The sequence below is a fragment of the Myotis myotis genome, unplaced genomic scaffold (genome assembly GCF_014108235.1).
Source record: "Myotis myotis isolate mMyoMyo1 unplaced genomic scaffold, mMyoMyo1.p scaffold_m19_p_2, whole genome shotgun sequence".
Classification (NCBI taxonomy): Eukaryota; Metazoa; Chordata; class Mammalia; order Chiroptera; family Vespertilionidae; genus Myotis; species Myotis myotis.
Window position 1 is genome coordinate 42,272,239 of NW_023416324.1, and position 19,865 is coordinate 42,292,103.

Here is a 19,865-nt window from a genome sequence, read left to right on the forward strand (position 1 = left end):
AAGGGCTGTAACGTTAAAAATAGACAATTCTGCCTTCTGTTTATGGTAAACTTGGCTGAATCCCGGCAAATTTCAAAGCTGAACATACTGTATGTTATTTTTGCTTAATTTTAGATTCCACATTTTAAAAATTATTTCTTACAAGAAGCATATTTCAGGATATAAACTTAGCCTGAAGAACAGTATTCTTGATTTCTGCCCATATTGAAACTCCTTTGAAAATAGTAAACTATGGTTTTGGGATTTTCCTATTCCCAAGAGTCCAAATGGGTACCTTTCTCAGTCTGTCACATTATGAATGAACACAAGAATGCGAAACTGTCAAGGTTGCTTTCTGTTATGGGTTCCCTCCATTGTAATTTTAGTTTTCTTAACAGGATGACTTGAGGCAAATAATACTAACTTTCCCTGAAGTGTTTTCCAGAGGGAGGGGCATCTTGTGTTGCCTTTAATGTTTCAGGGAAGGAGACTGGAAGACACCAGTGAGACTCATGGCATCTCGAACGGTTTGCCGATGTGCCAGGAACGTAAGAGGGAGCCTGGGATAGAACCTCCCGGCTGTGCCTACCGGACAGTGCAGCTTCTCTTCCGATGCGTTCACACCTGCCAGGAGAACCGCGTGTGTGGTGACTGGCCCCAGAGCAAGTAGGCTTGTTGACTCAACCCTCTTCATGCCTCCTCAGCGAGGAGGAACACCTGGCTTGCTTCACCTCTTTACATAACTCTTGTTGATTCTTGCCCCCGAGCTCTACCAGGACGCTGTTTTGGATCTTTCCTCCCAAGGTTTTGAGAACAAGCCCTTTGGGGTGTAAAAAAAAAAAATCTGTGAAAGGTATGTTTTTAACCCATTACTCAATGTGGCATCTGAGAATCAAGCATGCCCCACAGAGTGAATGACGTGCTTGGTAAATATTTGCTGGATATTGTTGCGTGAATGACTATTTACCGAAGCTCAGGACTTCTTCTGACAGAGGTGTGTTTATGATGAAGTTAGTCATAGCTACCAGTGAAGAATGAGCACCACGTGCTAGACACATAGCTGAACACTGCAGACATGTTATTTTTTTTTTTTTAATCTTCCAGAACCCATTTTATAGAAGAGAAAAGTAAGCTTTACTGGATGGGGAACTTACCCTGGAACATTCAGCTATATAGCATTAGCTGTGAAGAATTTGTACTTAATAAGTATAGAATTAGCACAAATTCCATGTTCTTTCCAATATGCCAAATCACCATGATTGAGAAAGGTTGCAATAACAGCACCCATCCATTGACACATGCCTCTGAGCGGCCAAAGGATATGTCACAACATTCATTCAGGTGCTCACACCCTTGCTCATGAGATAATCTCCAAGGCTCCAGTCAGAACCTATTTACACCTAGTTTGTACACAATTTAAATAACGTTGGTTATCTGTTTTTCAAGTACACAGCAGATTCATTCGGTCAGTAACTGTTTTCTGAATACCTGTTCTGTGCCAAGTGTTTTTTTCTGGATACAGTGAGCAAAAGAAGAATTCTTGCCCTAAAGAGGTTATATTGCAGATTTATGCCGGGGTGGTTTTTAAAGTGTGGTCCCTGGACCAGCAGCATCCACCTCTTCTGGGGACTTGCTAGAACTGCAAATCCTGGTCCTTACTCCAGACCCCCTGCATCAGTACTCTGTGTTACACAGTCCCTCTCAGTGATCGTCATGCTACTAAAGCTTGAGAGCCACCATTCTAGAAGGCTTCAAAAAACGTTTTTGTGTTCCTATGGCAGGTATCTCTGTAGAAAACTTTTGTCTCCAGATTTACCCAATGTGTGTGTGTATGCTGAAGTCTGACCTGGTGGCATTTAGTGATGGGCGAAGCTCAGGTGCTGGACCTGTGCTGAGCAGAGACACTGGGACACTTGTGTGTAAGAATACGGGCCCTAGAGTCACATGTACATGGATTCCGATTCTTTGCCAAGCACTAGCCACCTGATTCCAGGAGAATTGTGAAACCTCGCTAACCTTAGTTTTCTCGTTGTAAAATGAACACGATAACAATGGGGTCATACTTCATACTTAGCACAGCTGCTTAGTGCAGAGAAAATGCTCAATAACTAAATTGTTTTTATATCTCTAGGATCTAGCTCTGGGCTTGGCACAGGATAGGTGCTCAGGGAACATTCTTTGAGAAAATGGATAGATGTTTATTTTCCTTTGTGTCAGCCATTAGCCCAAGGCCTGCAGCTCTTTAATTCCTACCCTTTGTCCATTGTTAGCAGAAGAAACCAGAATAATGAGACCCAACCTCTGGGCATACCTGATGTACAAGGTCCTTTTGGAAATGTGATTTAGCCACAGCTGTTACTTAAGCCTCACCTGTCTAGGTGTGCTGTGGCCCCTCCTCCCCTTTAGCCCTTACCTTAGGAATATTTCAAATGCCTCTAACATTTCATTTAATTAAGGGGCTTCATATCTGCCTATAGATATTTTATTCTCGAAATGCCGGTGGCATTAACAGTAAATCTAAGAGAATCAAACCTCTGCCTGTTTTGTGCCGTTTCAGCACTAAGCCAAGGAGAAAAACTCTCAAGGAAATTAATGCTGTCTTCACGCACGGTAGGGACATGGAGCGAACATATTGCCATATAACCTGGTTTCACTGACTTTCTCTCTGAATTTTTGTTTTGTCGTTTTTATTGCACGTCACATTGTGTGGCTAAAATGAGAAGTACAATTATGAGGAGGATGTTTTCTCAAAATCGGCAGAGTCTGGGCAATCAGATAATCTTTCAGAGGAAATGTTATCCACTGGAGATTTTGTTGTTCCTCACAAATTATCTTTTATCTCCAGACTGTCATTAGTTCATGAAATATTATTGAATACCTACTATGTGCCAGGCACTGTTCTAAGTGCTGGGCATACAGCAGTGAACACGAGGGACAAAAATCCCTGCCCTCCAGTACTTGGCTACTTTCTTCTTCACACACGAGTGTGTTTAGAGGTCTCTGGAGTAGAGTTAGTCGCAGAGCTGAGCTGGGGTGGGCTGGACATGGCAGAGGCACCCGAATATTAATTTCCCGGACGCTGGGTGCTTACTCACTTTCAGTCCTATAAGCATGTTGAACCATTTGTAGTATTCACCTGTTTTAAGGTTTATGTGTGAGGTTGAACTTCATCAGTAATGAACACTGTCACTGTCATTGTTTCTCTCCTCTGGCACATCCTGGGGCCCAGATTTGTGGGGTCAAGTCAGTGCTAATTTAACTCAATTCTTCTTCAAATTACTGCAAGCTCTGTGTTTCAGTTTCCTTATGGCAGCTATAACAAATGACCACAAACTGGTTTAAAACAGCATGAATTGTCCTAGCCTTCTGGCCCTTTAAATACAGTTCCTCATGTTGTGACCCCCAACCATATATTTTTGTTGCTTCTTCATAACTGTAATTTTGCTACTGTTATGAATCATAATGTAAATATCTGATATGCAGGATGGTCTTAGGCGACCCCTGTGAAAGGGTCGTTCGACCCCCAAAGGGGTCGCAACCCACAGGTTGAGAACAGCTGGCTTAGTGGATAGAGCATTGGCCCATGGACTAAAGCAGTGGTTCTCAACCTTGGCTGCACATTAGAATCACCTGGGAATCTCTGGATTTTAAAAAGATTCCCAGGTGATTCTAATGTGCAGCCAAGGTTGAGAACCACTGGACTAAAGGGTCCTGGGTTTGATTCCAGTCAAGGGCACGAACCTCAGTTGCAGGCTTGATCCCTGGCCCTGGTTGGGGCGTGTGCGGGAGGCAACCAGTCGATGTGTCTCTCTGTGTCTCTTCCCCTCCCTTGGTCTCTTTCTAAAAATCAATGGGAAAATATCCTCAGGTGAGGATTAACAAAAAGAAAAGTAAAAAATAATAATGATAAAACAGCACAAATTTATTTTCTTATAGTTCTGGAGGTAGGAAGTCTAAAACTGGTCTGGTTTCAGCAGGGCTGATTCCTTCCGGAGGCTTCTGGAGGGGGGGGGGGGAATCTGTTCCTTGCTGCTTCCAGCTTCCAGGGGCTGGTTTGGCTTTCCTTGGCTCAAAACTGCGTCACTCCAGTCTCTGCTTCCTTCTCTCAGACCTTCGATCCTCCTGCCTTTCTCTTATAGGGAACCTTGTGATTACATCGTTGGGTCTACCTGGATAATGTAGGATAACCTCCCCACCTGAAGATCCTCAACTTGGTCACATCTGCAAAATCCCTTTTGCCATGTTCGTGGGATCCAGGATCAGGATGTGGACATCTTGGGGATGGGGCGGGAGGTCACTAGTCAGCCAGCCACACCTGTCAGAAGATTCCATTGTCCCTGGGTTCATCGGCTAATGAGCAGGTTTTGCTGAGTAGTATCTCACTGAAGACCGAGTTCACGTGTCATGTCTCTGTGAAACTTTGGGTAACAACAGGAAGCTAGTGCAACTATGGAAAGCTGCGTGTGCACCTTCTCGCCAGTAGAATGTGGATCATTGCCAGTTGCTTGCATCATTTGGATTACATCTCCTAAGCTCTACTTTGTTGGGTGGAACGGTTCACTTAGAAATGGACAGAACACGATTCTGTAGTCAGGGGACAGAGAGTCAAGTCAGCAGCAGATTCTATTGTGTTTCCAGAGCATCACTATCAGGTGAAATGGGACGATGAAGGAGAACCGATGATGAATTACCTTCAGTATGGCTGACATCAAGGGAGCTAAATAGGCAAACAGTGGCGGGAAAGTGAACCATTCCCTTTCTAATTCAATTTAGGAAAGTTTGAAAATTTGTATTTTTACCTTTTTCTTCTTTCTCTTCTTAAAGGATACCTTTCAGCATTTCATATAATCCTGGTTTGGTGGTGATGAACTCCTTTAGCTTTTCCTTATCTGTGAAGCTCTTTATCTGACCTTCAATTCTGAATGATAGCTTTGCTGGATAAAGTAATCTTGGTTGTAGGTTCTTAGTATTTATCACTTTGAATATTTCTTGCCACTCCCTACTGGCCTGCAAAGTTTCTGTTGAGAAATCAGCTGACAGTCGTATGGGTATTCCCTTGTAGGTAACTGAGTTTCTTTCTCTTGCTGTTTTTAAGATTCTCTCTTTGTCTTTTGCTCTTGGCATTTTAATTATGATGTGTCTTGGTGTGGTCCTCTTTTGGATTTGAACAACAAATACACATCTATCAACAAGTGAATCTGAAAATCAAGTGAATAATCTGATGAACAGAATGAACTGGTGATTATAATAGAATCAGGGGCATAGAAAGGGAATAGACTGACTATTCTTGGGGGGGGGAAGGGGTGTAGGGGATGCAGGAAGAGACTGGACAAAAATCGTGCACCTATGGATGAGGACAGTGGGTGGGGAGTGAGGGAGGAGGGTGGGGTGGGAACTGGGTGGAGGGGAGCTATGGGGGGAAAAAAGAGGAACAAATGTAATAATCTGAACAATAAAGATTTAATTAAAAAAAAAACTCAGCCAGTCACGTGAAAAAAAATTTTTTAGGAAAGTTTGGTGCAGGGTAGGTGCTTAGCCAACATTTGCTGAGGCTGAAAGAATAAGTGAATCAATTCTTTTCCTCTTTTTTTTTTTTTTTTGGCTTTATAAGATTAAAAAATAATCCTTAGTCTCTTCACTTCTTTTTGCCCACATAGCTGTAGCCTCAAGTCTATACTTAGTGCTTTTGCTAAGACTGACTCATCTTTGTTTCTGATTGCCTTAGTGATATGAAACTCTGGTATCCATGGGAATGGTGTAAGACTGCCTTGCTTTCATGCTTGGGAGAATGTAAACCAGAAGGGCTAGCTACTGGTACCGGTACCAACTAACTCCTGAGAGCTGTAGGACAATCTCACTGTTAAATTCTTAAGGCAGTGTGGAAAGCAGATGTGATTCATATTTGGTCTCTGCTGGGGATCTGTGACTTTGGGCAAGTTGTTTAACCCATCTGAGTTTCTTTATCTCAGTTTTTTTCATTTGTAAACTGGGGGAGCAATATTAACTCAGAGGACTGTGTGACAATTAAAAGTGATTTTGTTAAGTGTCCGAGTCCATATCTGATGTGCAGCAAATGGTGGACATCTTTATGACTGTGACTGCTCTGAACCAGGCTGGGTGCAGGCCCTTGAGAGTTTCAGCGAGGACACGGTGATGGAGACCACCAAGATCAGGGTAGAGTAGCTGAGTTAGATCTGAACCGTCTCTGTGTGTCTCCAAAGGAGATCTTCCTTCTTCCTCTGGGAAAAATGCAGATATTTTAAAAAAGGAACTGAGAGTGTTTCCCCTATGTTTTGAAATTGATACTAACTTTTAAAAATACATGTTTGGAGTTAGGGTGGTATAGGGAGAGAACACTGACCCGTGTTCTGGGGCCAAGGCTTTGCCCCACTCATCTCCATGTTCTTTGGCCAAGGCGCTTTCTGTCACCACTCTATATCCTTCCCCTGGAGCCCAGTGCACTGGACCAGATGATTATCCTGTCCCTCTACTGTTTCCTTCCCAGGCAAGTACTCTGCCTGCCAGGAAGTTCATATGAGTGGTCCCAGCTGGGTGGCTTTTATTCCAGAAAGTCTCAGTAGAGAAATGGCTGGACACTGGAGTGTCCCTTTTTAAAAACATTTTGATTTTTTTTTTTTTTCAGAGAGAGGAACTGGGTGGCAGTAAAAGAGAAAAAGAGAGAGAGAGAAACTTCATGGGTTGCCGTCCTCATGCACCCCGACCAGGGATCAAACCCACAACTTAGGTATGTGCCCTGACTGGGAATCGAATCCGCCACCTTCTGGTGCACAGGATGACGCTCAAACTAACTGAGCCACACTGGCCAAGGACTTGTGTGTCCCTTTTGATTTGATATTTTGGGCATCCTATTATGGTACAACTAGTGGCCCAGTGCATGAATTTGTGTGCTTTGAAAGGAAATTAATTAGAAGAAATATTTTAATATCGCTTGAACTGAGTCCAGCACGGCCAGGGGTGAACCTGAGGAGGGGCAGTGAAGGATTAAAGAAGACAGACAAGAGAATACAGTTGAGGCCAGGTGGGACACTGTCCTCGGATGGAAAGACAGTGCCACAGCCTGTAAGCTGAGTCTTTATTTTATAGTCAGATCCAAGGAGGCAAAGTCAAGATGTTTACAATGTTCTCGTGAGTTTCGAGTCTACTTAATTACATGCACCTGAGAACTCTATCAAGCTTTGTTTTGGCAGCACTTGCTGCACCTCCTGCAGTCCACATCACTCAGCCACCTGGGACCAGAGGTTTGGACCATAAAGTGAAGCTTACAACCATAGCCTTTGGCTATAATTGTACTGGAAGGGCTTTGCCCTCCAAGCTGGGACCTGCACGTGGCTTTGCCATGAGAGGACCGTGCCCTCTTATTAGTCCAAGGCTTGAACCTGTCCAAACGCTGTAGCCACTCTCCACAATTGCTATTTGCCCTTTCTCTGTAATACAAGTGTCAACCAAATTCACGATTGACAGTGACAGATTGAAACACACGTGTGCAGTTGGCGCCAGTGAGAGCTTTATATGTATCACGCATGTGCGAGTCAACTTAGCCTTTTATAGATATGGAATAAACTTGCTTAATTAGACCTGCTTTCTGATGTAGCTAAACTTTTTCCAGCCCAGAGAAGCACCACAACTTCTCTTTCAGGTAATTGTCAGCAACACAGCAGTAAATATCAACACAAAGCAGATTATTATTGTAGATCACGCAGGGAGAACAAAGGGTAAAATATTTAACTGCAGCAGTGTCTGACTATATTCTGTGCAGTGAGAAAATGTGAAGTCATTTTTAAGGTCCACCATTTCTTACTTCTTTTCAGTTGGGCCAAGTTTCTTAGCTTTCTAAATTTCCGTTTTCCAGCTAATGAAAAGAAAACAGGATTCCACCAAGTCTCCTATCTATCCACTCCAGGATTTCTGTGAAGATAAAATGAGATAAGGCACAGGAAAACACTTCACAGACATTTGGTTAAAGTTTAAAATGTTTCCACCTGGCTATAAAGCAAGTTGTGTTCCTGGGCTGAAGAAACTGCAAGAGGCTAGTTGCTAGGGAGAGGAAGCCAGGTGTTGCTACGTGACGTCATTACCCGGACGGATACTTAGCATATTAGCCTTTTATATATATATAGATTGTACTTGGCCAAAATGTCTTTCAGCTCAGAAATTCTGTGAGTGGAAACTCTTTGAATAAATGTAACCCAAGAAAAAATTTTCAGGGCAAATTTTAAAATTCTCACATGGCTTAGTTATAGCAACTGCTTAAAACCCTGGACTTTTTCAGGGGTGTTGAATGGGGAATGAATTTCCCAGCTTCCCATGAACAGCGATAACAAAAACTCCCCCAACAAACCCCAAAGTGTCTGAAGCGCTGGCTTTCTTCTCAAAGAGCCAATCGAATCCTCTTCTGTTGGCTCAAGAGCTATCAGCAGTATTGAACAATTAGACTAGAGGGAAGGGTTGTGAACAGTTGTTCCCTAAAGGCTTTGGAAATTCACAAAGGCCATATTAGTAAGAAGAGGAGGGAGGGAGATGAGGAGAATGGGGGTTGGAGGAACAATTCAGAAGTGGAGAGGGTGATTGGAGGGGTTTGTTTCCCAGATAGTTTTCAAAGAAAAGAGATTTGTGTAGTTTGCTGTGGGGCTGAGAACACAGTGCAAGACCAGTGATGTTCTTTTTATAAATCCAACAAATACTTTCTTTGGCATATTCCTTTTAGGCTAGCAAAGTATCTTCCTTTCCTTTTTCATGGTCATTAATAGCAAGAGCGTATGGCCTTTCTGCTTCCCTGAGGCTCAGGATTGGGTGGAGAGAAGGATATAAGAGGGGAAATTGACATTTTGCAGATTCTTCTTGAATTTTGTCACAGACAAGAGAAAACTATCCAATGCGTAGGGAAGGCTCGGGTTTTCATTTTAGTTGCGGGGAGGGGGTGGAGGTGATTGATTTCTTTCTTTCAAGGGGCTGATGTAGGAGGTCAGAGTCTTAGACAGAGAAGAAGCCAGGGGAAGGGAGAAAAGAAAGAATTAGATTTATGACCTTCTAGATCCCAGCTTTTATGTCGTGTGTGTTACCATTCCCAATACTGGAAGTTCATGACACCCCGAGAAATCACCGTGGAACTCAGAGCAGTGATCTGCATGCAGAGGTGGAATTAGACAGCCCAGCGATGGCTTTGATTCAGAGACACACACAGTCCTATCCTGGATCCAGAGTGCTGCTTCCCTTTTAGTTTGTCCTCTAGGCACAGAATCCAGTGTTTCGGGGACTGATGGGGCAGACCACCCAAGGCTGCTCATGCTATCCCAAGGGTGGTGGATGACGGTGCTTACAGATGAGTCTTTTCAACAATGGGGCTGTCCCATTATTTGTTCTGCAGTCAGTCCTCCCCACTCAGAACACGGAAACCTTTGCATCTGTCGCCAAACAATACTACACTGATAGGTGTTTCTCAGAAAGCTCCATCCTGGTCCCATAACCCCGAGCTAATAATTGAAGATCTTTAAAAATGTATGTATCTTCCATTTTTATTCCATATGGCCCCTTAGGTAGCATGACCCGATGTGACCATTAAATGACCCTGCTTACACTTGGATTACTCAGTACAAAGCAAATTTATGGTTGTTTATTCTCTCCTCCTATCAGCTATTAGTGCCTAATCATATGGTCTATCGATCATGAGATTAATCGCCTGCTCAAAGAGGCAGCAGGTCTTGTGGAATGCTGCTCTGTGCCAGACTGAACTTCAACCTTTTCTACAAACTGGAGGAGTCAAAAGCATCTTTCACTGCCTGAAGTCCTGGGTCACAGGCCTCCTGAACCCCAGGAGGTAAATCCTTGCTTTTTCAAACGGTGTACTTTGCACTTCTCTTCCTTATGTCAAACTTCACCTCATTGATTCAGGCAGGCACTTGCAAATACAATCCTTGCAAGGCATCCTATAAACAATGATCTAAACTGAAAATACGAGGGCTTTCTTAGAAAAAGCCCCGTAGTGCTGCCATCATTAAAGGTCTGTCAGAATTTCTATTACGAAGTCTCATTTTGGGAGATTTAGTTCTTTTGGGCTTAGACTTTCCAAGAGTATCATGATCTGAGCCTCCCACCCACCCCCTTTTTTGAGGAATATGTTTATTTAAAGATGGAAATAATGAAGTCCAGACACATTATGGCCTAGTAGCACATGTCTACAAAGACGGAACACTTTAAATTTGAGCAGCACACCCCCTGAACTGGCTTCTCTTCACCTCTGTGTCCTCATGGAAGTCAGAGCAGAGAATCAGTGTAGGATCCTTGCTGTATGGTAATGTTTGTTTCCTGGTCTGTGTATCCCACTGGAAGGAGAGTGAGGGTAGGGATTTTAAGTCATTTGTCTCAGATGCCCTGCTTTTACCAGGCGGCCTCACCCAGCATAAGCACAAGGTTAGGGTAAAGGATGGGAATCGGGAAGCTTCCTGGCTGGCCCTGCCGTGGTTGTTGAAGGTGGGCAGTGATTCCAGGCAGTGAATGTAGACAAGTCACTTTCCTTCTCTAAAAACAGATCCCCTGGTCAGTGGACCGAGTGGGCTGGCTGGTCAGTCGTTGTCCTCTGAGTTGAATGCTGCCAGCACAGTGTTTCCAAACATTGGAATCTGAACACCCTTTGGTGGAATCTGGACTGTCAAGTTTGCCACAGTCCCCACCGTTTCCTGTGACGTCATGTTGCATCAGCAGCCTGCTTCAGGCATCTGCCTGTATGGCCTGTGCTTATTATTCTTTGTCATTATATGTTTATAACATGATCTTTTGCTTTGTTGTTATGGTGAGGGTCTGAGATTTAGGTTAGCTGGGGATGCTTTTGACTATAATTTTTATTTAACTTCCAATTATCAATAAAAACCTTAACTATTATTTTTTATTTCATATTTAGAAAGCCTTTGTCTTCTAGACAAACTGCATTAGTTAATAACTAATTTACTTTACCATTTTTAAAGCAAACAGACAGAAATGGGCCATCAGCAGTGAGAATATGTTGTAGTTTCTGTGTAAGCAGTCAGTTGAGGTTTTAGCAGGCCTGTGCAGTTATTTCATGGACAAGTGTATAGTTTTAGTTGAAGTTTTAATATTCTAAACATAGCTCCAAGGTCTTCCTGCTTTTTAGACATGTGATGTCCCAAGGACTGTAGGTGAGTGCTCAGTTTATTTTTTTAGGAGTTGCTCTCCTCAAAGCTTCAAGTAAAGGGTTGGTCTACATTCAGTGATGGCGAACCTTTTGAGCTCGGCGTGTCAGCATTTTGAAAAATCCTAACTTAACTCTGGTGCCATGTCACATACAGAAATTTTTTGATATTTGCAACCATAGTAAAACAAAGATTTATATTTTTGATATTTATTTTATATATTTAAATGCCATTTAACAAAGAAAAATCAACCAAAAAAATGACTTCGCGTGTCATAGGTTCGCCATCACTGGTCTACATATATAGTCCACATCTTTTTCCCCCCTCTTTATTTTATTTTTTCCTATCACTGTTTATTCCTCCATACCCTCCTCCATTCCCCCCACCCCTCCACCCATAATCACTGCACTGTTGTCCATGTCCATGAGTTCATTATGCAGTCCATGTCTTTTATTTATTTACTAGAGGCCCAGTGCACGAATTTGTGCATGGGTGGGGTCCCTTGGGGTGGCCTGCGGAGATTTGGCCCCAGCTTTTGCCCCCAGCCTCACAGCCCTGTAGCCCCATCTGGCACCCCAGCTTGGCCTGGTGCTGCCCCATCACCTGCTCCACCATCCCACCTGCAGAGCGATCTATCGGGGCTGGGACCCCCGCCCGGCTCCCTCAGCGCCTGGGAGCCTGGTGGTAGCCCCTACCAACCCCCTCTGGCCGCCGCCAGTCACCATCTGCAGGGTGATTGGTCGGGCAATCGGGCCCTCGCTCGCACCTGCCTTAGCCTGGTGCCGCCCGCTTACCTGCTCTACCATGCTGCTGCGGTCCGACTCTTGTCGAGGCCCATCAGGGCTGGCAGCACCTTTAGTGCCACCCACTTCCAGCTCTGTGTCGCTGACGCCCACCATGTTCCGCGCCGCCCCCTGGTGGTCAGCACATGTCATAGTCAGTGATTGAACTCTTGGTCTCCCAGTCGGGACAATTTGCATATTAGGCTTTTATTATATAGGATATTCGTTGACTTCAGAGAGGATGGGAGAGGGAGAGAGAGACAGAAACATCAGTGATTAGAGAGAATCATTGCTCAGCTGCCTCCTGCATACCTCCAACTGGGGACCAAGCCTGCAACCTGGGCATGTGCCCTTGACAGGAACCAAACCCTACCCTTCAATCCTCAGGCCGATGCTCTGTCCACTGAGCAAAACCAGCTAGGGCCAGTCCACGTCTATTAAATTGTCTCCTTCTTGGACAGTTTAGGAAAGGAAGTTTCTATAAAACTTGGCATTTACATTCTATGAGAGGGAAGAAACTACCTAATAAAAGTTTACCTCTAGGCCCTTGCTACATTTTTTCATCTTAGTCAAGAGTATTTTGACCGGCCAGAGTGATTGTTGGTTGAGTGTCATCCCATGCACTGAAGGTTTGCCAGTTTGATTCCTGGTTAGGGCACAGGCCTGGGTTGCAGGTTCAATCCCTGGTCAAGGCACATCATCTCTCTCTCTCTCTCTCTCTCTCCCTCTCTCCCTCTCTCCCTCCCTCCCTCTCCCTCTCTCCTTCTTTCTCCCTCCCTCTTTCTCTCTCTTTCTCCCTTCCTCTCTGTAAGCATGCCCTTGGGTGAGGATTAAAAGAGTATTTTAAAGGCTTGTTAAAAGGAGTGGGAGACAATTTGACACTTGACTCCCAAGCTAAGAATACTTTAAAAAACACACCTCAATTCAGGCTGTTGGTGACTATTGTAGATTGATAATTTAAAAAAAAAATATTTAAATAGAACAAATTTAAGCTCTGTAGCAGTGATTTTCAACTGGCCTGCTGCAAGAATTTTTAAAACATGCACTATCTGATGCTTGAGGCAGGGGCACTGACCTCTTTTTTCTTAGATTGTCAAATAAAGAAGTGACAACAACCAGCACAATAGCCATCTGGTGTAAATGAATCAAAATTATGCCATTTTTGGGTCAGATTGGCAAAAAATACAGTTTTTGGTGTGCTGCAGAATTTTAGTGATTAGTTTATGTGTGCCATGAGATGAAAAAGGTTGGAAATCGCTGATGTATAGCAGAGAAGTAGGCTGCATGTAAGCCAGTCTTGAGGCCTGATCTTTGGTGTTTCAAGCAGTCAACATCAAGTGAGAGTAAAGGGCTTTGAAGACAGCACTGGGTTTAACCAGATTACAACATGGATCCAATTAACAACAACAAGAAGCAGCAGTGTCTGCATTGTGGCTAAGAGTTTAGGCCCTGGGGTTCCACTAATTTGGGCTTATTTCTGCCTTGTTTCCTTAATCAATCCTCACCTTCAAAAGGGTGCTTAAATCTCCATAAGCCTCAGTTTCCTCACTTATAAAATGGGGATAATAATAGCTCGTTGTGAGGAATAAATGAGAGTAAGTCACACAAAGGATTTATCATGTTGGTCACAGAATAAACAAACACTAATTGTCATTATTAGCTAAGACAGGGGTCCTCAAACTTTTTAAACAGGGGGCCAGTTCACTGTCCCTCAGACCGTTGGAGGGCCGGACTATAGTTTAAAAAAAATAAACTATGAACAAATTCCTATGCACATGGCACATATCTTATTTTGAAGTAAAAAAACAAAACGGAAACAAATACAATACTACGCGGCCGTAGTTTGAGGACCCCTGAGCTAGGACATAGTGGAAATACAGTTCTGAGCTTTGAGTTTAAAGATATTCTTTCGTAAGTGTGTCCATGCATGTTGGGTCACCTACTTACATTTCCAGGAAGTTGTATGTTTCATCAGTCCAAAGATGCTTTTAGTTTTTTAGGAAACAAAATATTGTTCAACTTTAAAAATCTAAAGTTGAAATCTCTTTTACGTTTCCTTTCCCCTCCAGCTCAATCCAAGTTAAAGTTTCATTGCAAAAGTTTCGGGGACTCTTATTAGCATTAATTATTATGTGTGAGCTGGTGGTAGTCCCATAGTGAGTGCATTAAGCATTAAAACCTTGAGAAAACTTTAAAGCCTCATGGGCTCAAAGAGCTGGAAGGGGCCTAAGAGATCATCTCCTCTAAGCCCCATTTTACAGATAAGGAACGTGCTTATTACAAGGTAAAATAATGGCTTTTTAATTTGCATTCTCGCTGGAATCTGCACTCATTTGCCATCTTGTGATTATGTTCTTATTGTGGGACTTGTGTGTATTCATTAGAGACCATTGAGATGTAGCATTGGGCATTACTTTTGTGGTAAAGGCACGGGGGCAGTAATCATTATTAATGGATTCCATTATTTGGGAGAGCATTTTACTGACTGTAGAGAATTCATTGCATTGATCTATTGTGCCACATTTGTATTATACCAGGTAGTTTAAAATGATATTCTCTAAACTGTTAGGCTGAAAAATTGTCCAATCTTGGCAGTTATCCCATCAGTAAGACCTTCCTTTGACTACTGAAAATACATAGTTCTGTTGAAAGAAACCTTTTGACTGGTCCCCAGTGCCCTGAATGTGTTTAAATCCCTCACTACTGAAATAGGAGGATTACTACTGCTATCATTGTTCTAAAACAAACTTCCTTTTGGACGATAACAGCAGCGGTAAATCAGATGTTGAAGAAAGTACCAGCTTAACTTCAGTTTGCTTTAAAAGGGTTTCCTCTTTAATTGACAAGTGTCATGTATAATAGAGCATGGCAACTCGCATGGAAAAACGTGCGGCCGGACTTCCCGCTGGGGTTGGAGTTCTTAATGAACACGCGAGTGAATACACGGTGGCAAAAAATTAAAGCCCCCCAGCTGCGGAGCCTTCATTCTGTTCACCGCGGCCGGTGGGTGATCGGCACCAGCCACGCCGATGACCAGAGACCTGGGCTGGTCACGTGGCTCTTCTGTAGCTGTGAGCTGGGGTGACTGTGTGCTTGCCTGTGACATTGCGAATAATAGCACAGATTCGAATGTCCTTTCCAAGGAGGAAACATGCAAACATTATTTGTATTTTTAAATGCAAAGACAAGAAGCTGTTTGCAGCAAACACAGTCTCTTCAGAGTGGCCATTGCCTTGCTCTGGACCACTCGCTAGTGTTCCTAAGTTTCCTTACTTTAGTTCCCCTTCCCTTCACTCTCCAGAGGAGAACAGACTGAGTTTTTTTCAGAGGTGATGTTTACAGCAGTTGAACACACTCGAATAAGCACTTAGAATAACATCAATAGAGGAAGGGAAAAAAAGGGTGTATTATTATCAAATTAAGTAATGGACGGGCAGTGATATTTTATTTATTAGTGCTCGTCTGAGTACCGCTGGAAAAAGTGTTGGTTCTGAAGTGCACAGATTAGAGAGGAATGTCGAGTTTGGAAACGTGGCAGCCTGCAGCACTGTGTATGGTTTAAATTAAACCTTTTTTTGGAAAGCAGAATAGCTCTAGGCCACATTTAAGGGGAAAGCTACAGCAGAGTGAGCTGGCTGTGGTTTTTCTTTTACTCTGTAACCGGCCCACTTTCCCTTGTTTTAACACAGAAAAAAGACTTTGGACTCTTTCAGACCAACCACATAGCTTCTCTGCTGACCACAAAAAGGAAGCTTGGCGTAGAAGCCATGGGATTAATACCCACTGTCTCTTAACCCAACAGAGTGTGAAAACTTTTATAAGAGATTTCTCTGGGCAGACTGACACTGTGGTTGGACTTTAAACATTTTAAATCAAGAACAACTCTGAATTGCATTATGCCACAGTGCTCTGTAAACTGTTATGTGCAATCCCACTGTTAAAAGTTGTTTACATGGATCCCCAGGTTTCAGAGGGATAAACCACTAACAGCTTTGTGTATCTTGATAAAGAAATGCAAGGAGAATTAAAGGTAGTATGCCCATGCCAAATTATCTCAGCGTAGGTAGCTCACAGTCAATCAGATTTTATTGTTCTTAGGCAAATGGAGGCAGTTGGCTCTTGGCAGAAAAGCCCTTTCATATTTGAAAATAATAAGATTAAGATTGTGGATTCTATTACTCACTTGATCAGCTTTATTAATTCAACACATTATTTTTAAACTAGAAAGAAACATTTTAATAGAGGGGGGAATCTTTCTAAAGTAATTTTTATGTTACAAATTTTGTGTTATTTAATATACTGACCTACTAAGGTGTTATAATTGGTTGTTACTGTGTTGTGGGCATTAATTTTTTTTTTGAGAGGGAGAGTGGGAGAGATATTGATTTGTTGTTCCACTTATTATGCATTCATTGGTTGATTTTTTTTTTTTAATTCTGAAATGTTCTTTATTTATAGATTTAAAAGCATTGGGGAGGCATAAAAATTTATCCAGGATACTAATTTACTATTTCATTGTAAAGCAATCCAAATAATTTAAATATGAATGACAATTAACAATGAAAAATATTCAGGTAAACTGAGGAAATTTTGTGCTCAAAACCAAAGGACATTGGTTGATTCTTGTATGTGCTCTGACCGGAGATTGGACCCACAACCTTTGTATATTGAGATGATGCTTTAACCAACTGAGCTACCCAGCCAGGGCCCTGAGCATTAATTTTATTTATTATTTTTTAATATATTTTTATTGATTTCAGAGAGGAAGCGAGAAGGAGAGAGAGTTAGAAACATCGATGAGACACATTGATCAGCTGCCTCCTGCTTGCCCCCTACTGGGGATCAAGCCCACAATCCAGGCTTGTGCCCTGATTGGTTACCGAACCCAGGACCTCTTGGTCCATGGGACAATGCTCAGTCCACTAAGCCACACCAGCTGGGTCTGAGCATTAATTTTAACTATTGGAATCTTACTGCCCTGATTAATCATGTGTTTTCACAAAGCAACTCTGAAATTAGCAGAAATTATATTTATCTATTAAATACCTGGGATTGACATATTGTAAAAGAAATCACTTGAATTTACATTTTGCAATGCTGAAGTAAGGAGCTTTGCACAGGTGCACCGTATCAGCATTCTGCTTTCTGTTCAACACAGACTCTCAATCAAAAGAACGGATTTGAAAAGTTGAAGGAAAAACCTGAATACATGTTTCAAAATTGTGGTCTGACAGCAACCACTGAGTTCATTCTTGGTTGACTGTATGTCGTGAGAGGGGTTTACTTGCTGTCATTATAGAAATTGGTCTGCGTAACACTTCCTGTGTGTGAAGAAATGCAGTTGTCATCTTGCCTAGACCTTTAAAAGAGAATTTAAATACTTCCAGTTGTGAGGAGCCTTGCATTTATTGTGGTTATTTTCCCCGGTGTCTTAGGAGCAGCTGTTTTGTGCTTTCTTGAACTTAATAGTTCAGGAAGAATGTGGGAAAGAAATGGTGTACTTTCTGGGTAAAGTATTTTAGCCACCTTGGAGTAGTTGCATTGCATCTTGATCTTTTTTCATCTCGGTAGAATTATACTGTAACTAATTGAATCCATTGATCACTGTCTTGTTTTTTTTCCCCATCTTCTTCTCAGAGGATTCATTTCATAGGGGTCTATACATCAGTCAAGAAAATGACTACAGAGGAATTACCAACACTCGTAAGAAAGGTAATTTAACCTAGTTTAATGTTTTTTTAAGGGCAACACTGTGAGTGTCCTTTACCTGGTGAGAGTTAACTTCTTACTTAGGCTGTGTTGGAAAACTAATCAAAATATGACACTGACCAGGACTTTCAGCGAGGGAGAGAAGAGAGGGGAGAAAAATCATCTGTCTTGGAATTGGATGGCCTGGATTCTAGGCCTATCTAAACCAATGCTCTCCAAACTTTATTGTGCATATGAATCGGCTGGGGATATTGTAAGCTTCAGATTTGGATGCAGTTGGGCCTGTAGTATGTCTGAGATTTTGCGTTTCTGAAAAGCTTTCTGGAATGTCAGTGCTGAAGCATCTCAGACCACGCCCATCCATTTTAGCACTTAACTAACTTTGTGGCTTTGGATATACTATTTAACAACTCTGCATCTCAATTTCCTAATCTCCCAAATAGGGATGCTAATGTTTGCTCTGCCTACCTCGTCAGGGATAATATAGAGTCAAATGAGCTAATGTAGTTGAAATTTTCAAAGGCTACCTAAGTATAAGACAACAAGGATCTTTCTTTATAAAGACATTCTTTGAATACCTTTCATCGAATCCTGAATCCTCGTGAGCTGTTCTGTGATGGGAAGCGCCCTGAACTGTGAGACAGGAGAGAGGGACTGGAATCGATACTTCTTTCACCCACTCTGTGCCTTGGGCCCAATCACTTCACCCTTTTGGTTTTCCTTGTCTTATCTGTAAAATAAAGGCTTGATCTGGATTAGAGGGTCTCAAAAGTGGGTTCACCAGCCCAGCAGCAGCAGCATCACTTGGAACTTGGCTGCATTTCTCTGCCCTTCCCGACCTCCTGAGCCAGAAATCCTGGGGCTGGGGCCCAGCAACCTGTTTTTAACACGTGCTTCAGGTGGTTCAGATACACGCTAAACTCTGAGAACCACTCTGAAGTGTCATCCAACTTTGAAACGGGATACTTCAGCACTGTCTTTATAGGGTTAGCCACAGGGATGCCTTTCGGTGCAATCTAGAGAAACTGCCTTTCTCATAGGAAGAGTTGGGAGTTGATGTGCTCCAAGGGTGGTCACCGAGCATGTAGAAAGGAGGGATGACCCCCTGGGGGTTTAAGCCTCACCTCCCTGGAAGTCAGAACTGATGATAACCACATTGACCCACACCTTTCTGGCTTATCCCAGCTTTGGAGGCAGCTTTAGTGGCCCGTGAAAGCTGATGGAGACAGAACGTGTAGCCTGAGGAGGTCCTCTTCCATTCTCCCCTCTGCTCCCCTGGTAGCTGGCATCATGACAAAGCCCCATCTAACATTTTCAGACCTTTTAAGCACTGGCACAAAGATCACCAGTCTATTTGCATAAGGTAGGTTGGTGAGAGATGAGAACTGAGAAAGTCAAATTCGTGTTTTCCTTAAAGTCATTTACGGTTAGACTCCACATACCTGCACTTTTGTTTTCTGTTCGTACAGTTGGGAAAATACCTTACCACTAGAAGGAAAGCACAACCATCCCCCAGTTATTTATTTATAAATAAGTAAAGGTAATATTACCTACCTAATACTTTTTTCTGGATTAAGAGGCATAGTATTTGTAAAGCACCCCGTGCACTGCCTAGCCTCTCATAGTATCTCAGTAAATGGTAGCTAAGATCATCCAAAGTAGATTTTATCAAGTTTGAGCACTAAAGCTCATGGTCTTTATATTCAAAAGAGACCCTCACAGAAGCCTACCAACTTCTACATAAGTCTGATTTTTCATTCCAGACCAGCAAATAAGCTCTAGTGGACAGCTGCTTGAGTCTAGAAAGTGGACACAACAAGAGGTGTTAGCTGGCAAGCTGAATGGTGAGAGAAGACATGGAGACATTTGAAAGTAGAGCAGATATGAGGTCAAGATGGATAGTAATTTGAGACCCTCCCCCCTATACACACACACACACACACACACACGTATATATGTATATGTGCAATATAAAAACATGTATATACAGTGCATATGTGTGCATACATGTATATATGTGTACATGCATAAATACATTCAGATACACATATACATGTCAGTACATGCATTTTAACAAATATATGCATATTTATTTATATATACACACACACATGCACAAGCACACACAAATGTCCTGTATATTAATATTCCTAAATATTTTTTGGGTATTTACTGTGATGGAACACTTTTGTGTAACTCATGTTCTTAATGATACCTTTGGGAAAAGATC

The 19,865-nt window shown here is 42.5% G+C and overlaps 1 protein-coding gene across 25 annotated transcripts in view; it reads left to right on the top strand.

The window, feature by feature from the left end:
- NFIA (nuclear factor I A) overlaps positions 1 to 19,865 on the top strand; it is a 369,092-nt gene that overhangs the window by 57,517 nt on the left and 291,710 nt on the right. For 20 of the 25 annotated variants that reach the window (XR_004974445.1, XR_004974444.1, XR_004974447.1 and 17 more), the window contains exon 3: positions 17,564 to 17,638. The exons of 2 other annotated variants lie outside the window; for them this stretch is intronic. Coding sequence is in view for 16 of the 23 variants with exons in the window: in XM_036352901.1 (XP_036208794.1) it covers positions 17,564 to 17,638 (75 nt within the window). In the remaining 7 variants the exon portion in view is untranslated. Of the gene's footprint in view, positions 1 to 17,563; positions 17,639 to 18,820; positions 18,999 to 19,398; positions 19,531 to 19,865 lie in introns of those variants that run through there. 3 more of the 25 variants (XR_004974448.1, XR_004974449.1, XM_036352920.1) reach the window with 3 other exon arrangements.